Source organism: Hyperolius riggenbachi, chromosome 10 (assembly GCF_040937935.1).
Source record: "Hyperolius riggenbachi isolate aHypRig1 chromosome 10, aHypRig1.pri, whole genome shotgun sequence".
Taxonomy (NCBI): Eukaryota; Metazoa; Chordata; class Amphibia; order Anura; family Hyperoliidae; genus Hyperolius; species Hyperolius riggenbachi.
The window spans coordinates 1,238,724-1,256,975 of NC_090655.1; the positions used below are offsets into that span (position 1 = coordinate 1,238,724).

General features: G+C 48.3%; 1 protein-coding gene across 10 annotated transcripts in view; it reads right to left on the reverse strand.

The window, feature by feature from the left end:
* The window catches only part of LOC137534070 (prominin-1-A-like), a 196,150-nt gene that overhangs the window by 96,301 nt on the left and 81,597 nt on the right, over window positions 1-18,252 (reverse strand). For all 10 annotated transcript variants that reach the window (XM_068255397.1, XM_068255400.1, XM_068255402.1 and 7 more), the window contains exons 2-3: window positions 6,334-7,437; window positions 609-664 (exon numbers count right to left, since the gene is read on the reverse strand). In XM_068255397.1, the coding sequence (XP_068111498.1) occupies window positions 609-664; window positions 6,334-6,463 (186 nt within the window). In that variant the 5' untranslated portion in view covers window positions 6,464-7,437. The remainder of the gene's footprint in view (window positions 1-608; window positions 665-6,333; window positions 7,438-18,252) is intronic.

The following is an 18,252-nucleotide window of genomic DNA, read 5'->3' on the forward strand; positions in this document are numbered from 1 at the left end:
TGTGTAGGTGTGGCTCTCATACTACATGGAAGGGGGTAAGATTTCTGTCTGATGGGGAGTGCAGCTCCATAGAATAGACTGTGTAGCTATGGCTCTCATAGTAGTGGCTGGATAGTGTACTGGTTAAGGGTTCCGCCTTTGACATGGGAGACCAGGGTTCGAATCCTGGCTAGGTCAAGTACCTATTCAGTAAGGAGTTCGAGGCAAGACTCCCTAACACTGCAGGGTGGCCTCCTGAGCGCGTCCCAGTGGCTGCAGCTCTTGAGCGCTTTGAGTCCGACAGGAGAAAAGCGCTATACAAATGTTCGGATTATTATTATTATTATTACATGTAAGGGGGTAACATTGGTCTGTGATCTTTCATTTTCCAAAGACTTATCTCAAGTGTGTTAGACTTGTTATTGGACCAATCACACTCACTTCCTGACATTTTTGATTGGTCCGATTCTAAGCGGCATACAATTTGGCATGAGATTTGCATGCAATGCTGGACTCGCTGGCTGTCACTCATCCTCTCCACACACTGATATACAATATCTAATATCGGCCTGTGGAACATGTTGATGTGATGATAAAGGCAATAATAATGACATAAATAACAGACTTACATCTTTGTAGCCAGAGCCGATATTGAAGGAGCCGTTAAGGAGCTGTTTGATGAAATCTGGAAAATAAAAACACGTTTGTGTGAAGATAACGCTGCTGAATCCACGAGATGTACGAAGAGAAGATCAGAAATCGCAGGGCGGCGATCAGTGGCCTAGCTAGAGATCGTGGGGCCCCTTAGCATAATTTCCACGGGGCCCTCAGATGAAGGCATTCTAGCAATACCACCTGAAGAGAGATGTCTCCACAGGAAGTGATGGGAATCTCCACAGATAGGGGTCCTGGGAAAGTCATTAGAATCCCCCACAGGTGTGACCCTCTCACTGCTCTATTCCTGAGAAATAGCTTCAAGCTTTCTGAATGTGTTGTTACACCTCCTGTCACGCCTTTGCAATGATTGGCTCTGCCCAGAGCAGAGGCAGAGATTCTCTGAATACTGACCAGGTCCCACCAGGGGGCAGAGTACAGGATGAGCAAATGACAGCTTTTTACTGTTCCATAACTCCCTAGCACTGACTCCTCCCTCTCTGGTATCATAGCACTGACTCCCCCCCTTTTCTGGTGTCATAGCATGACTTCCCCCTCTCTGGTGTCAGAGCACTGACTCCTCCCTCTCAGGTATCATAGCCCTGACTCCTCCCTCTTTCTGGTATCATAGCACTGACTCCCCCCCTTTTATGGTGTCATAGTATCACTCCTCCCCTCTCTGGTGTCATAGCACGGACTCCTCCCTCTCTCTGGTATCATAGCACTGACTCCTCCCCCTCTCTGGTGTCATAGCACTGACTCCTCCCCTCTCTGGTGTCATAGCACTGACTCCACCTAGGTGGTATTCCATTGGTCCATTTTCAAGCTGCATAATTTCACACTCAGGATTTGCATAATGCTGTATTAACTCGGAATAATTTGCATATCTCATAATTGATGGTGAAGCTAATTAGCTTGTTAGGAGACTTTTCTTGTTCTTTCTTACTGATCTCTCTGATGCTTACATGCCAATATTATTACCAGAGACAGTCAGTGACATGATAATAATGTCAGCTTGCATGTGAACGTCATACAAATTGTATGCAGCTGAGGGGGATACACACATCCAATTTTGCTTAGCCAACCACTGACCAGTTTTAACACTTTAATTAGCATGAAGACTGAAAGACTTTGAATTCTATGAATAGATTCTGCAGCTAAGATCTCACATTACATGTTGGCGGTAAAGTTGGGCAATCATTGGCCAATCAAAATTGGATGAGTATACAGCCTTAACCTTGTGGGGGCCGCGTGTAGTAAATCCTACGCCACACTTGTGGCTGTCTAACTCTGATGCAGGATTTAAGCCATCGGCCAATTCCGCTCCCGACGCAATCACAGTGCATCACACGCACCCGAGAGTGGAGATTAGGCTGTCACATGACAGCTGACATCCCCCCTCAGTGATCAGGAGCCATCGCGTACGGTTTCTGATCACTATGATCGCCAGCGGATCGTAGTGATCACGGTAAGTGATGCGGCGGTAGGGGGGAAAGAAGAGGATCCACTCACTTTCCTGCCATTCCCCCGGCGATCGGCGCTCCCCTCCGCTCTGGCCGGCATTCCGGCTCACTCTGACGTAAGTATCCGGTCCCGGCTTCATGACATCATCAAGCCTCGACCTGGAACTCAGTACGAGCGGGGATGCTGGGGAGAGCAGAGGGGTCAACAGCGGCTCATTGCTGGGGCCTGGGAGGTGAGTAAAGGCTGCTGGCTACAGAGGGACACCATGCCTACCCAGCCATACTGGGGATTCGGCTGTCTGACCCCCCCCCCCCCAATGCACCTCCCCCCCTGCGTTCTTTAAAGGTAACCTTAAGTCAGATAAAAAAGATGAGTTTTACTCACCTGGGGCTTCCATCAGCCCCCTGCAGCTGATCGGTGCCCTGCGGCAAGGAAGGCCGGTGACGGCCAAACCAGAAGTGGCCGCCGGCGGGTCCAGGAGGATCGGAGCGACTCTACGTGGGCACCGATCAGCTGCAGGGGGCTGAGGGAAGCCCCATGTGAGTAAAACTCTTTTTTTTTATCTGACTTAAAGGGAATCTAAACTGAGAGAGATATGGATGTTTCCTTTTAAACAATACCAGTTGCCTGGCGTCCTGCTGATCTCTTTGGCTACAGTGGTGGCTGAATCACACACCTGAAACAAGCATGCAGCTAATCCAGTCTGACTTCAGTCAGAGCACCTGATCTGCATGCTTGTTCAGGGGCTGTGGCTAAAAGCATTAGAGACACAGGATCAGCAGGAGAGTCAGGCAACTGGTATTATTTTAAAAGGAAAAATCCATGTCTTCCTCAGTTTAGGTTCCCTTTAAGGTTACCTTTAAGAGGGGTTAGGCAGCCAGTCCCCAGAGGGTTATAGAGGGACTGTAGTGAAAACATAATGAATACAATTGCTTATTGTTTACAATAATTATGTATAAATTATGTAGTCAGTGTTTGCCCATTGTAATGTCTATCCTCTCCCCGATTTATATTCTGACATTTATCACATGGTGACATTTTTAGTTCTGCCAGGTGATCTGTACGGAATGTTTGTTACTGAGAGCTCTATGCACAGAGGGAGAGTCTGCTTACTTGGAAGTTGGAAAAAGCTGTTATTTCCCACAATGCAATAAGGTTTACAGACAGGAAACTGCCAGGAGTACCACGGTCCTCAGAGTTTCTTGTGGGAGGGGTTTCACCACAATATCAGCCATACAGCGCCCCCTGATGGTCTGTTTGTGAAAAGGAATAGATTTCTCATAGTAAAAGGAGGTATCAGCTACTGATTGGGATGAAGCTCAATTTTTTCGTTACAGTTCCTCTTTAAACACAACCTTAACTGACACTAAAAATAGAGTTTAACTTCCCTGGGGCTTCTACTGGCCCCCTGCAGCTGCCCTGTGCCCGCGTCGGGACAAACCGATCTTCCGCTTCCCCCCAACCGCTCAGTTTCGTTTTCGTTGACTGATCAGTCACACTCAGGACGCCAGGACACAGGCAGCCAGAGCCGAAAACAAAACTGAGCAGCTGCGGAGGACCAGAGGGCCGTTTTGTCCAGCAGGGGGCAGTAGAAGCCCCAGGTAAGTTATGGTGATGGTGTAATTATCGATGTATTACGGCATTTGTCTGATCGCACAGGCGATTTTTCGCTGGAAATTGTACAGTCAGGGCTTGTTCACCCTGTAGGCGTTTTCAGCTTTTTTTTTCGCTTGCGTGCGGTTTTTAAAAACGCCCCTCGGCCGCATAGCCAATGAATGTCTATGAGAAGGTTCATATCAGTGCGGGTCGAGCGCTGTGTGGCTAGCAAAGCGTTGCCTGGACCATTATTGAGGCATTTCCACCTCAATGGAAAGTATAGGAGAAACGCAAAACGCCCACAAAATCGTTTTGTGCAGCAATTGCGTTCACGTTTTTAGGAATAAATACATTGTATTCATTCTTTTCTGGGTCAAAGAGTTCACTTCCTGACTTGCGTCGGAGTGAATTACAAAACCACTTGGAAAAAAACGCTTAGAAAACACAAAAACGAATCGCCCACTCCAAGCGCCGGGAATTGGAAAAAAAAAGACGCTTTAAAAACAGCCCAACGCGGACAGACAGTGGGCTTCTTTAGGATGAGAATTAGGCCAATGAGAAGCATTGCTTCTGGACTCTGATTGGTTAATTTCCAGGCTGCATACAATTTGTATGCGAGCCTCCTCAGCTCGTCATTGGCTGCCTGTGATGGGGAGAATGCCTCAGCGAAGGGAGTAAAGTCCACGGTGTCCTGTGCCATTCTCTCCGGTGACCAATCACTGCATTACGTCTGCACGGCCGCGCCCTCAGCGATTCCCCATTATTCACACCGCATCTCATTACTCTGCGCGGCCGCGCCCTCAGCGATTGCCCATTATTCACGCCACGTCTCATTACTCACAGTGCATTTATGTGCAGCTGCAACGCTGGTCAACAGAGGCTTTGTCCCTCTATTTACTCTACTAACTGGGGAAAGGCTAATGTGGGAATGAGAGAACGTCAGCAGTATTATGGAGGCTTATCAGAGTGTACCTCTGTACCTCTCGGTGTTACAAGCCCTACTGCATAGAGCCACATTAATCCATGCCATGCACTGATGAGGATCAAACAATCCGAAACAGTCTGTATGCATGTTGGATTATTATGGCTCTGTACAAATTAACAAACTGACACATCATTGCATTCCAGCGGTTCTGGAGGTGTGTTTAGCTTCTAAGTGCACAATGGTTCATTAGCATATATTCAGCAGTGATGCACTGGGAGACATCTCAAGCTCACTCCAACCTGAACTATCGCAAATTCTTTCTGTTTTAGGAAAGCAAACACTTGTTTTTGTCTGACCCATAATGCACCTGGGGCAGTCAGTCCCCTCCTCGTGTTCCCAGACGCTCCCCCAGATGTGTCTATCTGCACAGCGATACGCCGCTCACCTCCGAAGATCGCAAGGCTTCCATTGCATGTATTATTACGTAAAGAAGTGGCCAAAAGTTACTCGTATTTGCATTAAAAAGGATCTGAACTCTTGCACAGGACAGAAGGAAAACAGAGAAATGCACCCTGTATGTATTTAGAGAGTTTAGCTTGTCTAATTTCCCCTCATCTATGACTAACCACAAGTGTAATTTCATCTCTCAGCTGTGTTAGCTCAGGAATCTCCTCTGCCACGGCAGGACAGCTAATTTGTAAACACAGGATGTTAACCCTATGTCTGCAGGACTGTGTGTGCGATCGTGCGGGCGGAAGCCCATGATCGCGATAGTCACAGAGACAGGGGGGATTGGGGGCAGGGACAGAAGTCTCCTGAGCCAATCCGTGCATGTCCACCGAGAGTGATCACTGTTTTTGTTCAAAAACAGTGTTCATTCTCAAATGGTGCCGTCGCACTCCTTCCCGCTTGCACGCTTCCGCCGCCGATTGCTAGATTAATGAATTGGAACTTTTTCCCCCATTCATTCACCTCCCCTGTAAGTCCCCGTGATCGCTGGCATCAATGAGATGCCATGCATTACTTCCTATTTTGTGTACATATTGTACGCAATAGGAAATAATGTGCAAGGACATCTTGTGGTCAAATAGTAAAATTACACCTACATACATTAGAGAACACATTTTTTAATATGTGTGTCAAGAGGGTATATTATTATATAATTATAGGCTTGTGATTAGAGTTCGATGTAAAACTTTAAAAATGCACCTTTATTTCCAAATAAAATATTGTCACCATTCATTGTACTAGGGATATAATTTACACGATGCAATAACCGTGACAAATGGGCAAATAAAAATGTGTGGATTTTAGTTATGTTAGCATGTATTATTTTGAAACTATAATGGCCGAAACTGAGAAATAATGCATTTTTTCTTATCTTATCTTATCTTATTACTTCCATTAAAATGCATTTAATAATTTTTAGCAAAATGTACCACCCAAACAAAGCCTAATTGGTGGCAGAAAAATACCACCCAAACAAAGCCTAATTGGTGGCAGAAAAAACAAGGTATAGATCATTTCGGTCAGATAAGTAGTGATAAAGTTATTGGGGAATGAATGGGGGAAGCGCTGAAATGTGGAAATTCCTCTCGTCCATACGGTGAAAACTGGCGGGTTGAAATGGTTAAACATCAGATTTTAGAAGTTCATTATAACCTAAGAAATTATTGATGATAATAATAAGACTTTATCCTGAAATCACTACTTACCTGGAGGAAAGGTGTTTCTCTGGACCAGGTCCAGGTAGGAGTGGACCAAATTGCTGAAGGTTTTCATGGCTCCAGTTTCTGGGGCGGCCGACGGGCTGTAAGTGGGGTCAGTGAGATTCTGGTACGACATCTCTGCGGGGACTGGACCAAGCCGATGCCAGGTAACGGAAATATGATAGAACAAGTTTTCTAAACTTCACCCTGGCGGTCAGTCACGCCCGCTGACATACACCGCTTTGTGGGAAAGTTTTTAAAAATAGAACTGGAAAAAAGTTTCAAATATAGTAACCGAGCCACAGACACTCCTGGGAAAGCCAAAAAAAATGTGGCTTAACCTGATTCCTGCTTCCCTGCCCTGAGGTCACACAAAGAGAGTGGGTGATTATTATCTGCCGAGATTGGATAGCTCGTGATACAGTTTCTACACGTCAAGTCCTGCGGTGCACATGTGACCGGCCGGTCATACTGGCTCCAGGTGACACAATCCCTTTTTCAAAATAAAATCCAAATGTCAGAGTTTTGCGGAGGGCCTCCCGCCTTGTGCTGAGGGTTTATCTCCAGGCCTTTAAGGAAAAAGATGTAAGGATGTTGAGCTGAGGGAGGGATATCTCTAGACCTTTATGGAAAAAGATGTGAGATGTTGAGCTGAGGGATATCTCCAGACCTTTATGGAAAGAGATGTGAGATGTTGAGCTGAGGGATATCTCCAGACCTTTATGGTGAGAGTTGTGAGAAGTTGTGCTGAGGGATATCTCCAGACCTTTATGGTGAGAGTTGTGAGAAGTTGTGCTGAGGGATATCTCCAGACCTTTATGGTGAGAGTTGTGAGAAGTTGTGCTGAGGGATATCTCCAGACCTTTATGGTGAGTTGAGAGAAGTTGTGCTGAGGAATAGCTCCAGGCCCTTTGGTGAGAGTTGTGAGAAGTTGTGCTGAGGGATATCTCCAGACCTTTATGCTGAGAGTTGTGAGAAGTTGATGGAGTTGTGAGAAGTTGTGCTGAGGAATATCTCCAGGTCTTTATGTTGAGAGCTGTGAGAAGTTCAGCTTGATGTCTCGAGCGGCGCAGGCAGGTGGGGTCTCCTTCCAGGGGCTACGAGGATTTCCTGTAATATTGAAAGAGGCACAATATTCAGTTATAGAAAAACAAAGCTCATTGTAAGATTCTGTTACTGAGACTGGCAGTAGCTGCAGGAGGTCTGTCTGCTGTATGGAGGGACAATGAGAAAGACGCCCTCCCCCCACACAATTACATCAGAGGATGGTGGAACAATCAGCAGAAGACACTGTGACCTCTAATTAGCATTCTTCAGACCTCTCTGCATACTTGTGAGGTGCAGGAACCGGGCTGCTGCCCAGGGGTGTGAGGTGCAGGAACTGGGCTGCTGCCCAGGGGTGTGAGGTGCAGGAACTGGGCTGCTGCTCAAGAGTGTGAGGTGCAGGAACTGGGCTGCTGCCCAACGGTGTGAGGTGCAGGAACTGGGCTGCTGCTCAGGGGTGTGAGGTGCAGGAACTGGGCTGCTGCCCAGGGGTGTGAGGTGCAGGAACTGGGCTGCTGCCCAGGGGTGTGAGCAGGGGCGAGCCTGGGGTGCCTGGCACCTGGGTGCAAGATTTTCTCTGGCGCCTATGGGAGTGGTTAAATTAACCGCGCCCAACCACATAACCACACCCGTGTCCTGCCTAATCACACCCACACCTTCCACCTCTTTACGCATGCATGTGATACCCCATTCCTACCCCTCTTCCATGGGCTTGCTCCTGGCTGGCTTTGGCTTCCTGCGAGTCTGCTAGTCTCTGGACTGACTCAGGCTGAGAGGCTCTGCGAGTGCGACGCAGTCACACACTGCGTATTTATGGCTGCCTGCGGCCACCCTACTCTCGCTGTCGTAGGCTCCTCCCCCCCCCCAAGCGTGAGGTGGACTGCCTGTATCTTTCCCGTTGCGCCGCGCAGCCTGCCAGTGTTGCCAACCTTTCACGTTATTTTTTTACTGACAAATACATAAAAATTTACTGACAAAAGATTATTTTTACTGACAAAATTTCCCCACTAAATGCACTTAAGAGACCGCTTTTCACCAGCAAATGCACATAACAAGAGACCGCTTTTCACCAGCAAATGCACATAACAAGAGACCGCTTTTCACCAGCAAATGCACATAACAAGAGACCGCTTTTCACCAGCAAATGCACATAACAAGAGACCGCTTTTCACCAGCAAATGCACATAACAAGAGACCGCTTTTCACCAGCAAATGCACATAACAAGAGACCGCTTTTCACCAGCAAATGCACATAACAAGAGACCGCTTTTCACCAGCAAATGCACATAACAAGAGACCGCTTTTCACCAGCAAATGCACATAATAAGAGACCGCTTTTCACCAGCAAATGCACATAAGAAGACAGCTTTTCACCAGCAAATGCACATAAGAAGACAGCTTTTCACCAGCAAATGCACATAAGACGACAGCTTTTCACCAGCAAATGCACATAAGAAGACAGCTTTTCACCAGCAAATGCACATAAGAGAGATTTTCACCAGTAAATGCACATAATGACAAACAGACAGTGTCCCCAGAATATATAGCCAGGGATATATGTCCCCAGGATAGGTAGCCAGGGGGTATATGCGCCCAGGATAGGTAGCCAGGCGGTATATGCGCCCAGGATAGGTAGCCAGGGGGTATATGCGCCCAGGATAGGTAGCCAGGGGGTATATGCGCCCAGGATAGGTAGCCAGGGGGTATATGCGCCCAGGATAGGTAGCCAGGGGTATATGCGCCCAGGATAGGTAGCCAGGGGGTATATGCGCCCAGGATAGGTAGCCAGGGGGTATATGCGCCCAGGATAGGTAGCCAGGGGGTATATGCGCCCAGGATAGGTAGCCAGGGGGTATATGCGCCCAGGATAGGTAGCCAGGGGGTATATGCGCCCAGGATAGGTAGCCAGGGGGTATATGCACCCAGGATAGGTAGCCAGGGGGTATGTGCGCCCAGGATAGGTAGCCAGGGGGTATGTGCGCCCAGGATAGGTAGCCAGGGGGTATGTGCGCCCAGGATAGGTAGCCAGGTGGTATCTGTGCCCAGGATAGGTAGCCAGGGGGTATCAGTGCCCAGGATAGGTAGCCAGGGGGTATGTGCGCCCAGGATAGGTAGCCAGGGGGATCTGTGCCCAGGATAGGTAGCCAGGTGGTATCTGTGCCCAGGATAGGTAGCCAGGGGGTATGTGCGCCCAGGATAGGTAGCCAGGGGGTATGTGCGCCCAGGATAGGTAGCCAGGGGGTATGTGCGCCCAGGATAGGTAGCCAGGTGGTATCTGTGCCCAGGATAGGTAGCCAGGGGGTATGTGTGCCCAGGATAGGTAGCCAGGGGGTATGTGCGCCCAGGATAGGTAGCCAGGGGGTATCTGTGCCCAGGATAGGTAGCCAGGGGGTATGTGTGCCCAGGATAGGTAGCCAGGGGGTATGTGCGCCCAGGATAGGTAGCCAGGGGGTATCTGTGCCCAGGATAGGTAGCCAGGGGGTATGTGCGCCCAGGATAGGTAGCCAGGTGGTATCTGTGCCCAGGATAGGTAGCCAGGGGGTATGTGCGCCCAGGATAGGTAGCCAGGGGGTATGTGCGCCCAGGATAGGTAGCCAGGGGGTATGTGCGCCCAGGATAGGTAGCCAGGGGGTATCTGTGCCCAGGATAGCTAGTGAGTGACAGGAGAGCTCCCCGCCGCCGCCGCTCCCTCCTCCGCTCCCCCCTCACCTTTCAGCAGCTTTAGTCAGACCTCAATCAGCGGGCGACCCGACCAGGAAAAGGGCGCCGGACGCACCCGCTCTATATGCGAAAGTGATGTCACTTCCGCATATCAGTGCGGCGTGCTAGGTCGTAGCGCCCGCCCACCTGATCGAGGTCTGACGCGGCGGCTAGAGGGAGGGAGCTTGAAGCGGCGGCGGCGGCCACACCACAGGGGAGAGCCGTGCCGGGCGAGCGGGGCCGGGCGGCGCCTCTCAGAGGCAGGCGCCTGGGTGCCTTGCACCCGCAGCACCCGCCCAGGCTCGGCCCTGGGTGTGAGGTGCAGGTACTGCGCTGCTGCCCAAGAGTGTGAGGTGCAGGAACTGGGCTGCTGCCCAGGGGTGTGAGGTGCAGGAACTGCGCTGCTGCCCAGGGCGTGAGGTGCAGGAACTGGGCTGCTGCCCAGGGATGTGAGGTGCAGGAAATGGGCTGCTGCCCAGGGGTGTGAGGTGCAGGAACTGGGCTGCTGCCCAGGGATGTGAGGTGCAGGGACTGGGCTGCTGCCCAGGGGTGTGAGGTGCAGGAACTGGGCTGCTGCTCAAGAGTGTGAGGTGCAGGAACTGGGCTGCTGCCCAGGGGTGTGAGGTGCAGGAACTGGGCTGCTGCTCAAGAGTGTGAGGTGCAGGAACTGGGCTGCTGCTCAAGAGTGTGAGGTGCAGGAACTGGGCTGCTGCTCAAGAGTGTGAGGTGCAGGAACTGGGCTGCTGCTCAGGGGTGTGAGGTGCAGGAACTGGGCTGCTGCTCAGGGGTGTGAGGTGCAGGAACTGGGCTGCTGCTCAGGGGTGTGAGGTGCAGGAACTGGGCACACCTGGGCTAAACCACAAACAACCAATCAGATTTCGCCCATTAACTTCAAAGGAAAAAATGTAAATGTGTGAGGCTTGGTGGTGTATTCTCCACAGTCAGCATGCAACGCATGAGCTGGCGTGGAGGAGGTACACACACTAGCACCAGGAAACAGGCTATCCCTAGTATAGTGGAGGGGAGGACTGACTCCAATAGGAGATTGTGGCGCACAGAGCCGGTGCAGATCTGACAGCCACAAACAATGCTTTCGTTATAACGTCTCAGCGCAAAGTAGCGCTGAGCGCACAAACCAGAACTGAGGAGATCAGGACAGGTAGACAGAATGAACGCTTGCTAGCAAGCGGCTACTTAGCGACAGCAAGCGTCCAAAACCAGACAGACTGGAATGAGGCAGCCAATGTGATGCGGCGATGGCGTGCCTCACAAAGACAGGACAGGATAGTCAGAAAATAGCAGGATTAAGATAGATGAACGTAACACAGATAAATATACAATAAGTATGTTTTCCTAGCGTATTACAATTACAGCTATCAATGAAACTATTTGTAACGTCTGACTAACATATGTATATATCGGCAATGAACCGATATATGACATAAGCAGGAACGCTGACTAGGAATGGAGTAAACACAGGGAACAGGACTCAGAAGGATTCGCTATCTCTTCGCAGAGATGAACGCAATCCACAAACGGTAACAGAACAGGATTCAGAAGGATTCGTTATCTCTTCGCAGAGATGAACGCAATCCACAAACGGTAACAGAACAGGATTCAGAAGGATTCGTTATCTCTTCGCAGAGATGAACGCAATCCACAAACAGAACCAGGAGCAGGGTAACTACCTCAGCACGGGTGGTCACGGTACGCGCAACCTACCAAAACGTGCTGGAAAGCTGACTAACTGCACACAGGATATAAACAGTTTGTGTACGTATACATCAGCGACACTGATGTATTAACGTAACACAAATACAAGGAAAATAATAAACGTGCTGGTATGCATATATATTGGCAATGAACCAATATATGATGCAAAGACCAGCAAAGTATCTTTATAACAAGAAACACGATCGGGGGCTAAAGCGACAGCAAGACAGGCTTAAGCTGAAGCTATGAAAACCCAAGGAAACCCTGCAGGAAGCAGATCTTTATACTGAGGTCATCCAATGGGAGCAGACATGCAGATTCCCACACAGGTGAATGATAATCAGTCACAAGCTGACAGCAGGGAAAAACAGACAAAGCTATACAGCTTGCATGGAAATAGATCAGAACTGCCTGAGCTGCAGCACTACTTCCAGCAATAGCTGCTGCAGCAGCGATCATTACAGTACCCCCGCCTTTAAAAGTGGATTCCAGACGCTTTTCAAAACTGAAATTTCCAACAAAACAGTCTGACTGATAATTCATGATGACCGGGACAGCCCGGCAAGACCGAATTCCAGAATCAGTCCCCACAAGACTGGACCCATCAGAACCAGAACCTACAGAACCATGCCCATCAGTACTACAAGCCCCAGTGTGACACCCATCAGAACCATGATATCCAGAAGAAAGCCCTCCGAAACTCCCTGAGCGATACCCACCGCCTTCCAGGAACCGTTCAGAAACGCCAAAGCCTTTGCAATGCCCACCGGTACTGTCTTTACCAACACAAAACCCACTGTTGAACCAGTCCAAGGCACCAGGACAAGTTTTCTCAGAGACCTCCCAGAACACCTTGAAGCTCCAAAGAGATCCCCATAGGTCAGAACGCCCCTTAGGCTCACATGGAGAACTATCAAGAACCCCTATGGAACCTAGGGCAATTCCCGAGTCAGGGCCACAAGGACAAACATCAATATCAGGGCTTTCAGGGACCAGAACCATCTCTGGGCATGCAGGCAGACTGGCAATATCAGAACGTGTTCCCACTAAGGAAGCATCAGAGCACGCTAACACCTTAGACACACTTGGGCATTCTGGCACACAAAGAACATCTGGGCACACCGGCACAAGAGAAACCTCTGGGCATGTCAAGGAACTGTGAGCCTCAGGGTCAGCCAAGACAGGACCAAAACCAGGACTGGCCAAAAAAAAATCATCATGACTAAACTTCGCAACTACTGGACTTTTACACGAGAATGCTGGATCAGACTTAGATGTCGCTGATTCCAGCAAAGTCAGTAACAAATCAGATTCAGGGGCACTAACAAGACAGGACAAATCTTCTGATGTATGCACTGAGCCAGACAGGGACTCCACAACTACCTCTGGACTGGACAGAGACTCATCTAATACACTGGATTGGAGCTCATGAGGCGCTGCAGAACAAGTCAGTATTGCAGCAGCCCCCGCTGGACTAGGCAAAACTGAGGAATTCCCTGGACAGGAAGGGAACTCTGGAACCTCTGCCACAGCGGCCAGAGAACCAGAATCTTTCAGGATACAGGGCTGGGTTTCAGGAACACTCATCAGACCGGACTGAAATTCTGAGATTTCTATTATTTTGACCAGAGAATCAGAATTATCCATGTTACAGGGCAAGACTTCTGAAACATTCAGAGGACAGGGCTGGAGTTCCTCGGCTGTTACAACACTGGAGAGGGACTCAACATTGGTTAAATCAGACTGTGTACAGGGCAAGGTATCTGACACACTTGCTGACGAGGACAATATTTCAATGGCTTCTGCTTTGCTGGGCAGAAATTCATCAAGTTTTATTAGAGCAGACTTTAATTCCAAAACAGCTGCTAGACAAGTGAATATTACTGCAACACCAACTGAGGTAAGCAGTGCTTCAGCCTCCTCTGCTAGAGGGTTTAAAGTATCCAAAGTACTGGGTGAAGCATAAGACTCTGCGACCACAGCTTCACTGGACAGGATCACTGAACAGTCCATATTGCAGGGCAAAACCATGGAAGCACCTGCTGGACAGCATAATGATTCTGTGACCTGAGTTTCATTGGAGAGATCTACTGCACAATTCATGGTACAGGGCAAATTTATTGGAAAATTTTCTGAACAAGGTAATAATTCTGCGATTTCAGGTTCACATAGCAGATGCTCTGAGCTATTCACGAAACTAGAGCGAGGTGTAGAAACAGGAAGATCAAGACACAATGTTTGCGCATCTGAATCACCATTCATTTGTAAAATTGGAAAATTCAGATGCTGGGGTTCTGAGTTTACTAGACAGAATTGCTGGGACTCGGAAACTGATGCAGTGCACCTACTGGCATCTGCTGGATCAGACAGGAGTTGAACTTTATTAACACAGGTAATTTCTGCAGAAGTGTTTGCAGAGACAGGCAAGATTTTTCTGGTGTCTGTTTCACTAATCAAAGAGTCATGAGTACTGGCTAGACTGGACTCGGAAGTCAGCAGGACCTCTGGATTCTCTGCTGAGAAATTTGCGCAGGGCAAGGTTAAGAATGTATCAGTGGCTTCTGTTTTACTGGGAAGTAACACTGAGTTATCCCTGGTACAGGGTGGAATTGCAGGAACTTCAATTTCACACAAAAAGAGCTCCGAATCACCTGCTGAATCAGCCAAAGGTGCTGAAGCAGGCGGGTCAGAACGCCAAATTTGCGAATTCGGAGTCACATAAAAATCATCCAAAATCAGTTCCCACACATCAATCAAGGGAGCCACACGGTCATACCTACACACACCAGCCTCTATTAGGTTATAGGCTGACTTAATGCATGCGTTCAATACCATTTCACTTTTTGCACTGTAAAATTGACAAAATGAACTTGAATCATTCTTCCATTCACAGACCAGGGCTTCCATCTCTCCCCTCTCGAATGGAGGATCCCATGCATACTTAACAGCGAAACATTTAGGCTGATCACAGTCTGCAGATATGATTGTGGCAGGCACATGTATAGGGTTAATTAGCAGGTGGTTGGCAGATTCCTTATTCTTAAGAATCTCCAATACCTGTAGCAAGTGTTGAACTGTAGTGTATGCAAACTTCCCTTGGTTCACAAATAAGTGGATTTGTTCAATACTCTGTAATATCTCATCATAATCATACTCAGATAATTCTTTTAAACAAAAATCTTTATTTTCCCTAGCCAGGGAGGAAAGTTCATTAGTAGTTTCATAAGTCCATTTAACTCCCCTGAAAGACAATTGCATTTCATTATCTGTTAATGGCAGAATCTCATTATAGGTCTCAGTCGCTAAGGATAATGATTCTGCAGATTGGACACGTTTCTTAGAACGTTTGCGTTTTGCCTTTGACCTTGCGGTTTTTGGTGATTTATTCAAAGCTGCAGGAAAATTATCAGTAACACTTTCTGCTTGCTGCTCATTCTTGCAAGCAATTGAAGGAGCAGCTGATTGGCCTGCTGCTAGGAGTTCATTAAGAGGAAAAGGCAATGGATCTATGCGCAACCAGTTATGGATCACAAACGCTAGAAATTCCAGCGGTCTATCTTTCAAATCGGAATGATTGAGAACATCAAATGCCCACTGGAATAATTCCCCTTTAAACAAAATATAACTTAGTTGGAGTGCCCAGGTTGAAACAGGAGTCGCTTGGAGATCAGGATTGGTCAGGAACCTGGCACATTCAGAGAAAAACTCATTTTCTGTTTCAGAGCTAAGTTCTTCAAATTTTTTAAAGGAACAGGAACCATAATTAACAGTGTCATACTTTCTGGGAATCCCCCCCACAATGGGGATTGGTAATGGGGTTTTCATAATGTGAGGCTTGGTGGTGTATTCTCCACAGTCAGCATGCAACGCATGAGCTGGCGTGGAGGAGGTACACACACTAGCACCAGGAAACAGGCTATCCCTAGTATAGTGGAGGGGAGGACTGACTCCAATAGGAGATTGTGGCGCACAGAGCCGGTGCAGATCTGACAGCCACAAACAATGCTTTCGTTATAACGTCTCAGCGCAAAGTAGCGCTGAGCGCACAAACCAGAACTGAGGAGATCAGGACAGGTAGACAGAATGAACGCTTGCTAGCAAGCGGCTACTTAGCGACAGCAAGCGTCCAAAACCAGACAGACTGGAATGAGGCAGCCAATGTGATGCGGCGATGGCGTGCCTCACAAAGACAGGACAGGATAGTCAGAAAATAGCAGGATTAAGATAGATGAACGTAACACAGATAAATATACAATAAGTATGTTTTCCTAGCGTATTACAATTACAGCTATCAATGAAACTATTTGTAACGTCTGACTAACATATGTATATATCGGCAATGAACCGATATATGACATAAGCAGGAACGCTGACTAGGAATGGAGTAAACACAGGGAACAGGACTCAGAAGGATTCGCTATCTCTTCGCAGAGATGAACGCAATCCACAAACGGTAACAGAACAGGATTCAGAAGGATTCGTTATCTCTTCGCAGAGATGAACGCAATCCACAAACGGTAACAGAGCAGGATTCAGAAGGATTCGTTATCTCATCGCAGAGATGAACGCAATCCACAAACAGAACCAGGAGCAGGGTAACTACCTCAGCACGGGTGGTCACGGTACGCGCAACCTACCAAAACGTGCTGGAAAGCTGACTAACTGCACACAGGATATAAACAGTTTGTGTACGTATACATCAGCGACACTGATGTATTAACGTAACACAAATACAAGGAAAATAATAAACGTGCTGGTATGCATATATATTGGCAATGAACCAATATATGATGCAAAGACCAGCAAAGTATCTTTATAACAAGAAACACGATCGGGGGCTAAAGCGACAGCAAGACAGGCTTAAGCTGAAGCTATGAAAACCCAAGGAAACCCTGCAGGAAGCAGATCTTTATACTGAGGTCATCCAATGGGAGCAGACATGCAGATTCCCACACAGGTGAATGATAATCAGTCACAAGCTGACAGCAGGGAAAAACAGACAAAGCTATACAGCTTGCATGGAAATAGATCAGAACTGCCTGAGCTGCAGCACTACTTCCAGCAATAGCTGCTGCAGCAGCGATCATTACAAAATGGCTGCCATTCTCATAAGCAATAAAGGCAGCGGCCCCAAAACTTGGCACAGTTGGTCACTTGGTGACTGAGTTTGAGGGTGGGAGGCTGGGAGAAAAGGGCCCCGGCAGCTAGTGGACAAAAAGGGCGCAGCCATTCACTCCCGTAATAAATAACGTTTAATGGGCGCCGAACAGGAAAAAAGGGCACTGGAGATAAATAACGTTTTACAAATGGCCCCCGGAGATTTTTAATGTTTTATAACTGCTTGTGATTATTTACGTTTAGAAAATGCACCCATAACTAATAATGTTTATAAAAATACTAAACATATTTATCCTATTTAACTAAAACATTATTTAACATTTTATCCCTTACTGTTTGTAAAACATTATTATTCACAAACTAGAGCGATTAGTACTTAACGTAAATTGCAATATATTTTTTACAATCACTATTTGTAAAACAATATTATCCACATAATAAAGCGAACACTAAGGGGGGTGGTTAGGGTTAGGCACCACTAGGGGGGGTCTTAGGGTTAGGCACCACTAGGGGGAGTCTTAGGGTTAGGCACCACCAAAGGGGTCTTAGGGTTAGGCATCACCAGGGGGGTCTTAGGTTTAGGCACCACCAGGGGGGTCTTAGGTTTAGACACCACCAGGGGGGTCTTAGGTTTAGACACCACCAGGGGGGGTCTTAGGTTTAGGCACCACCAGGGGGGGTCTTAGGTTTAGGCACCACCAGGGGGGTCTTAGGTTTAGGCACCACCAGGGGGGTCTTAGGTTTAGGCACCACCAGGGGGGTCTTAGGTTTAGGCACCAACAGGGGGGTCTTAGGTTTAGGCACCACCAGGGGGGTCTTAGGTTTAGGCACCAACAGGGGGGTCTTAGGTTTAGGCACCAACAGGGGGGTCTTAGGTTTAGGCACCAACAGGGGGGGTCTTAGGGTTAGGCACCAACAGGGGGGTCTTAGGTTTAGGCACCAACAGGGGGGTCTTAGGTTTAGGCACCAACAGGGGAGTCTTAGGGTTAGGCACCACAAGGGGGGTCTTAGGTTTAGGCACCACCAGGGGAGTCTTAGGTTTAGGCACCACCAGGAGGGTGGTTAAGGTTAGGCACCAGCAGGGGGTGGTTAGGTTTAGGCACCACCAGGGGGGTCTAGGGGTTAGAGATAGGTACAGGGAGGGTTCTGTGTGAGAGTAGGGTTAGGTATAGTTACAGTACAATATACACCACCAGGGGGGTGGTTAGGTTTAGGCACCACCAGGGGGGGTCTTAGGTTTAGGCACCACCAGGGGGGTCTTAGGTTTAGGCACCACCAGGGGGGGTCTTAGGTTTAGGCATCACCAGGGAGGTCTTAGGGTTAGGCACCACCAGGGAGGTCTTAGGGTTA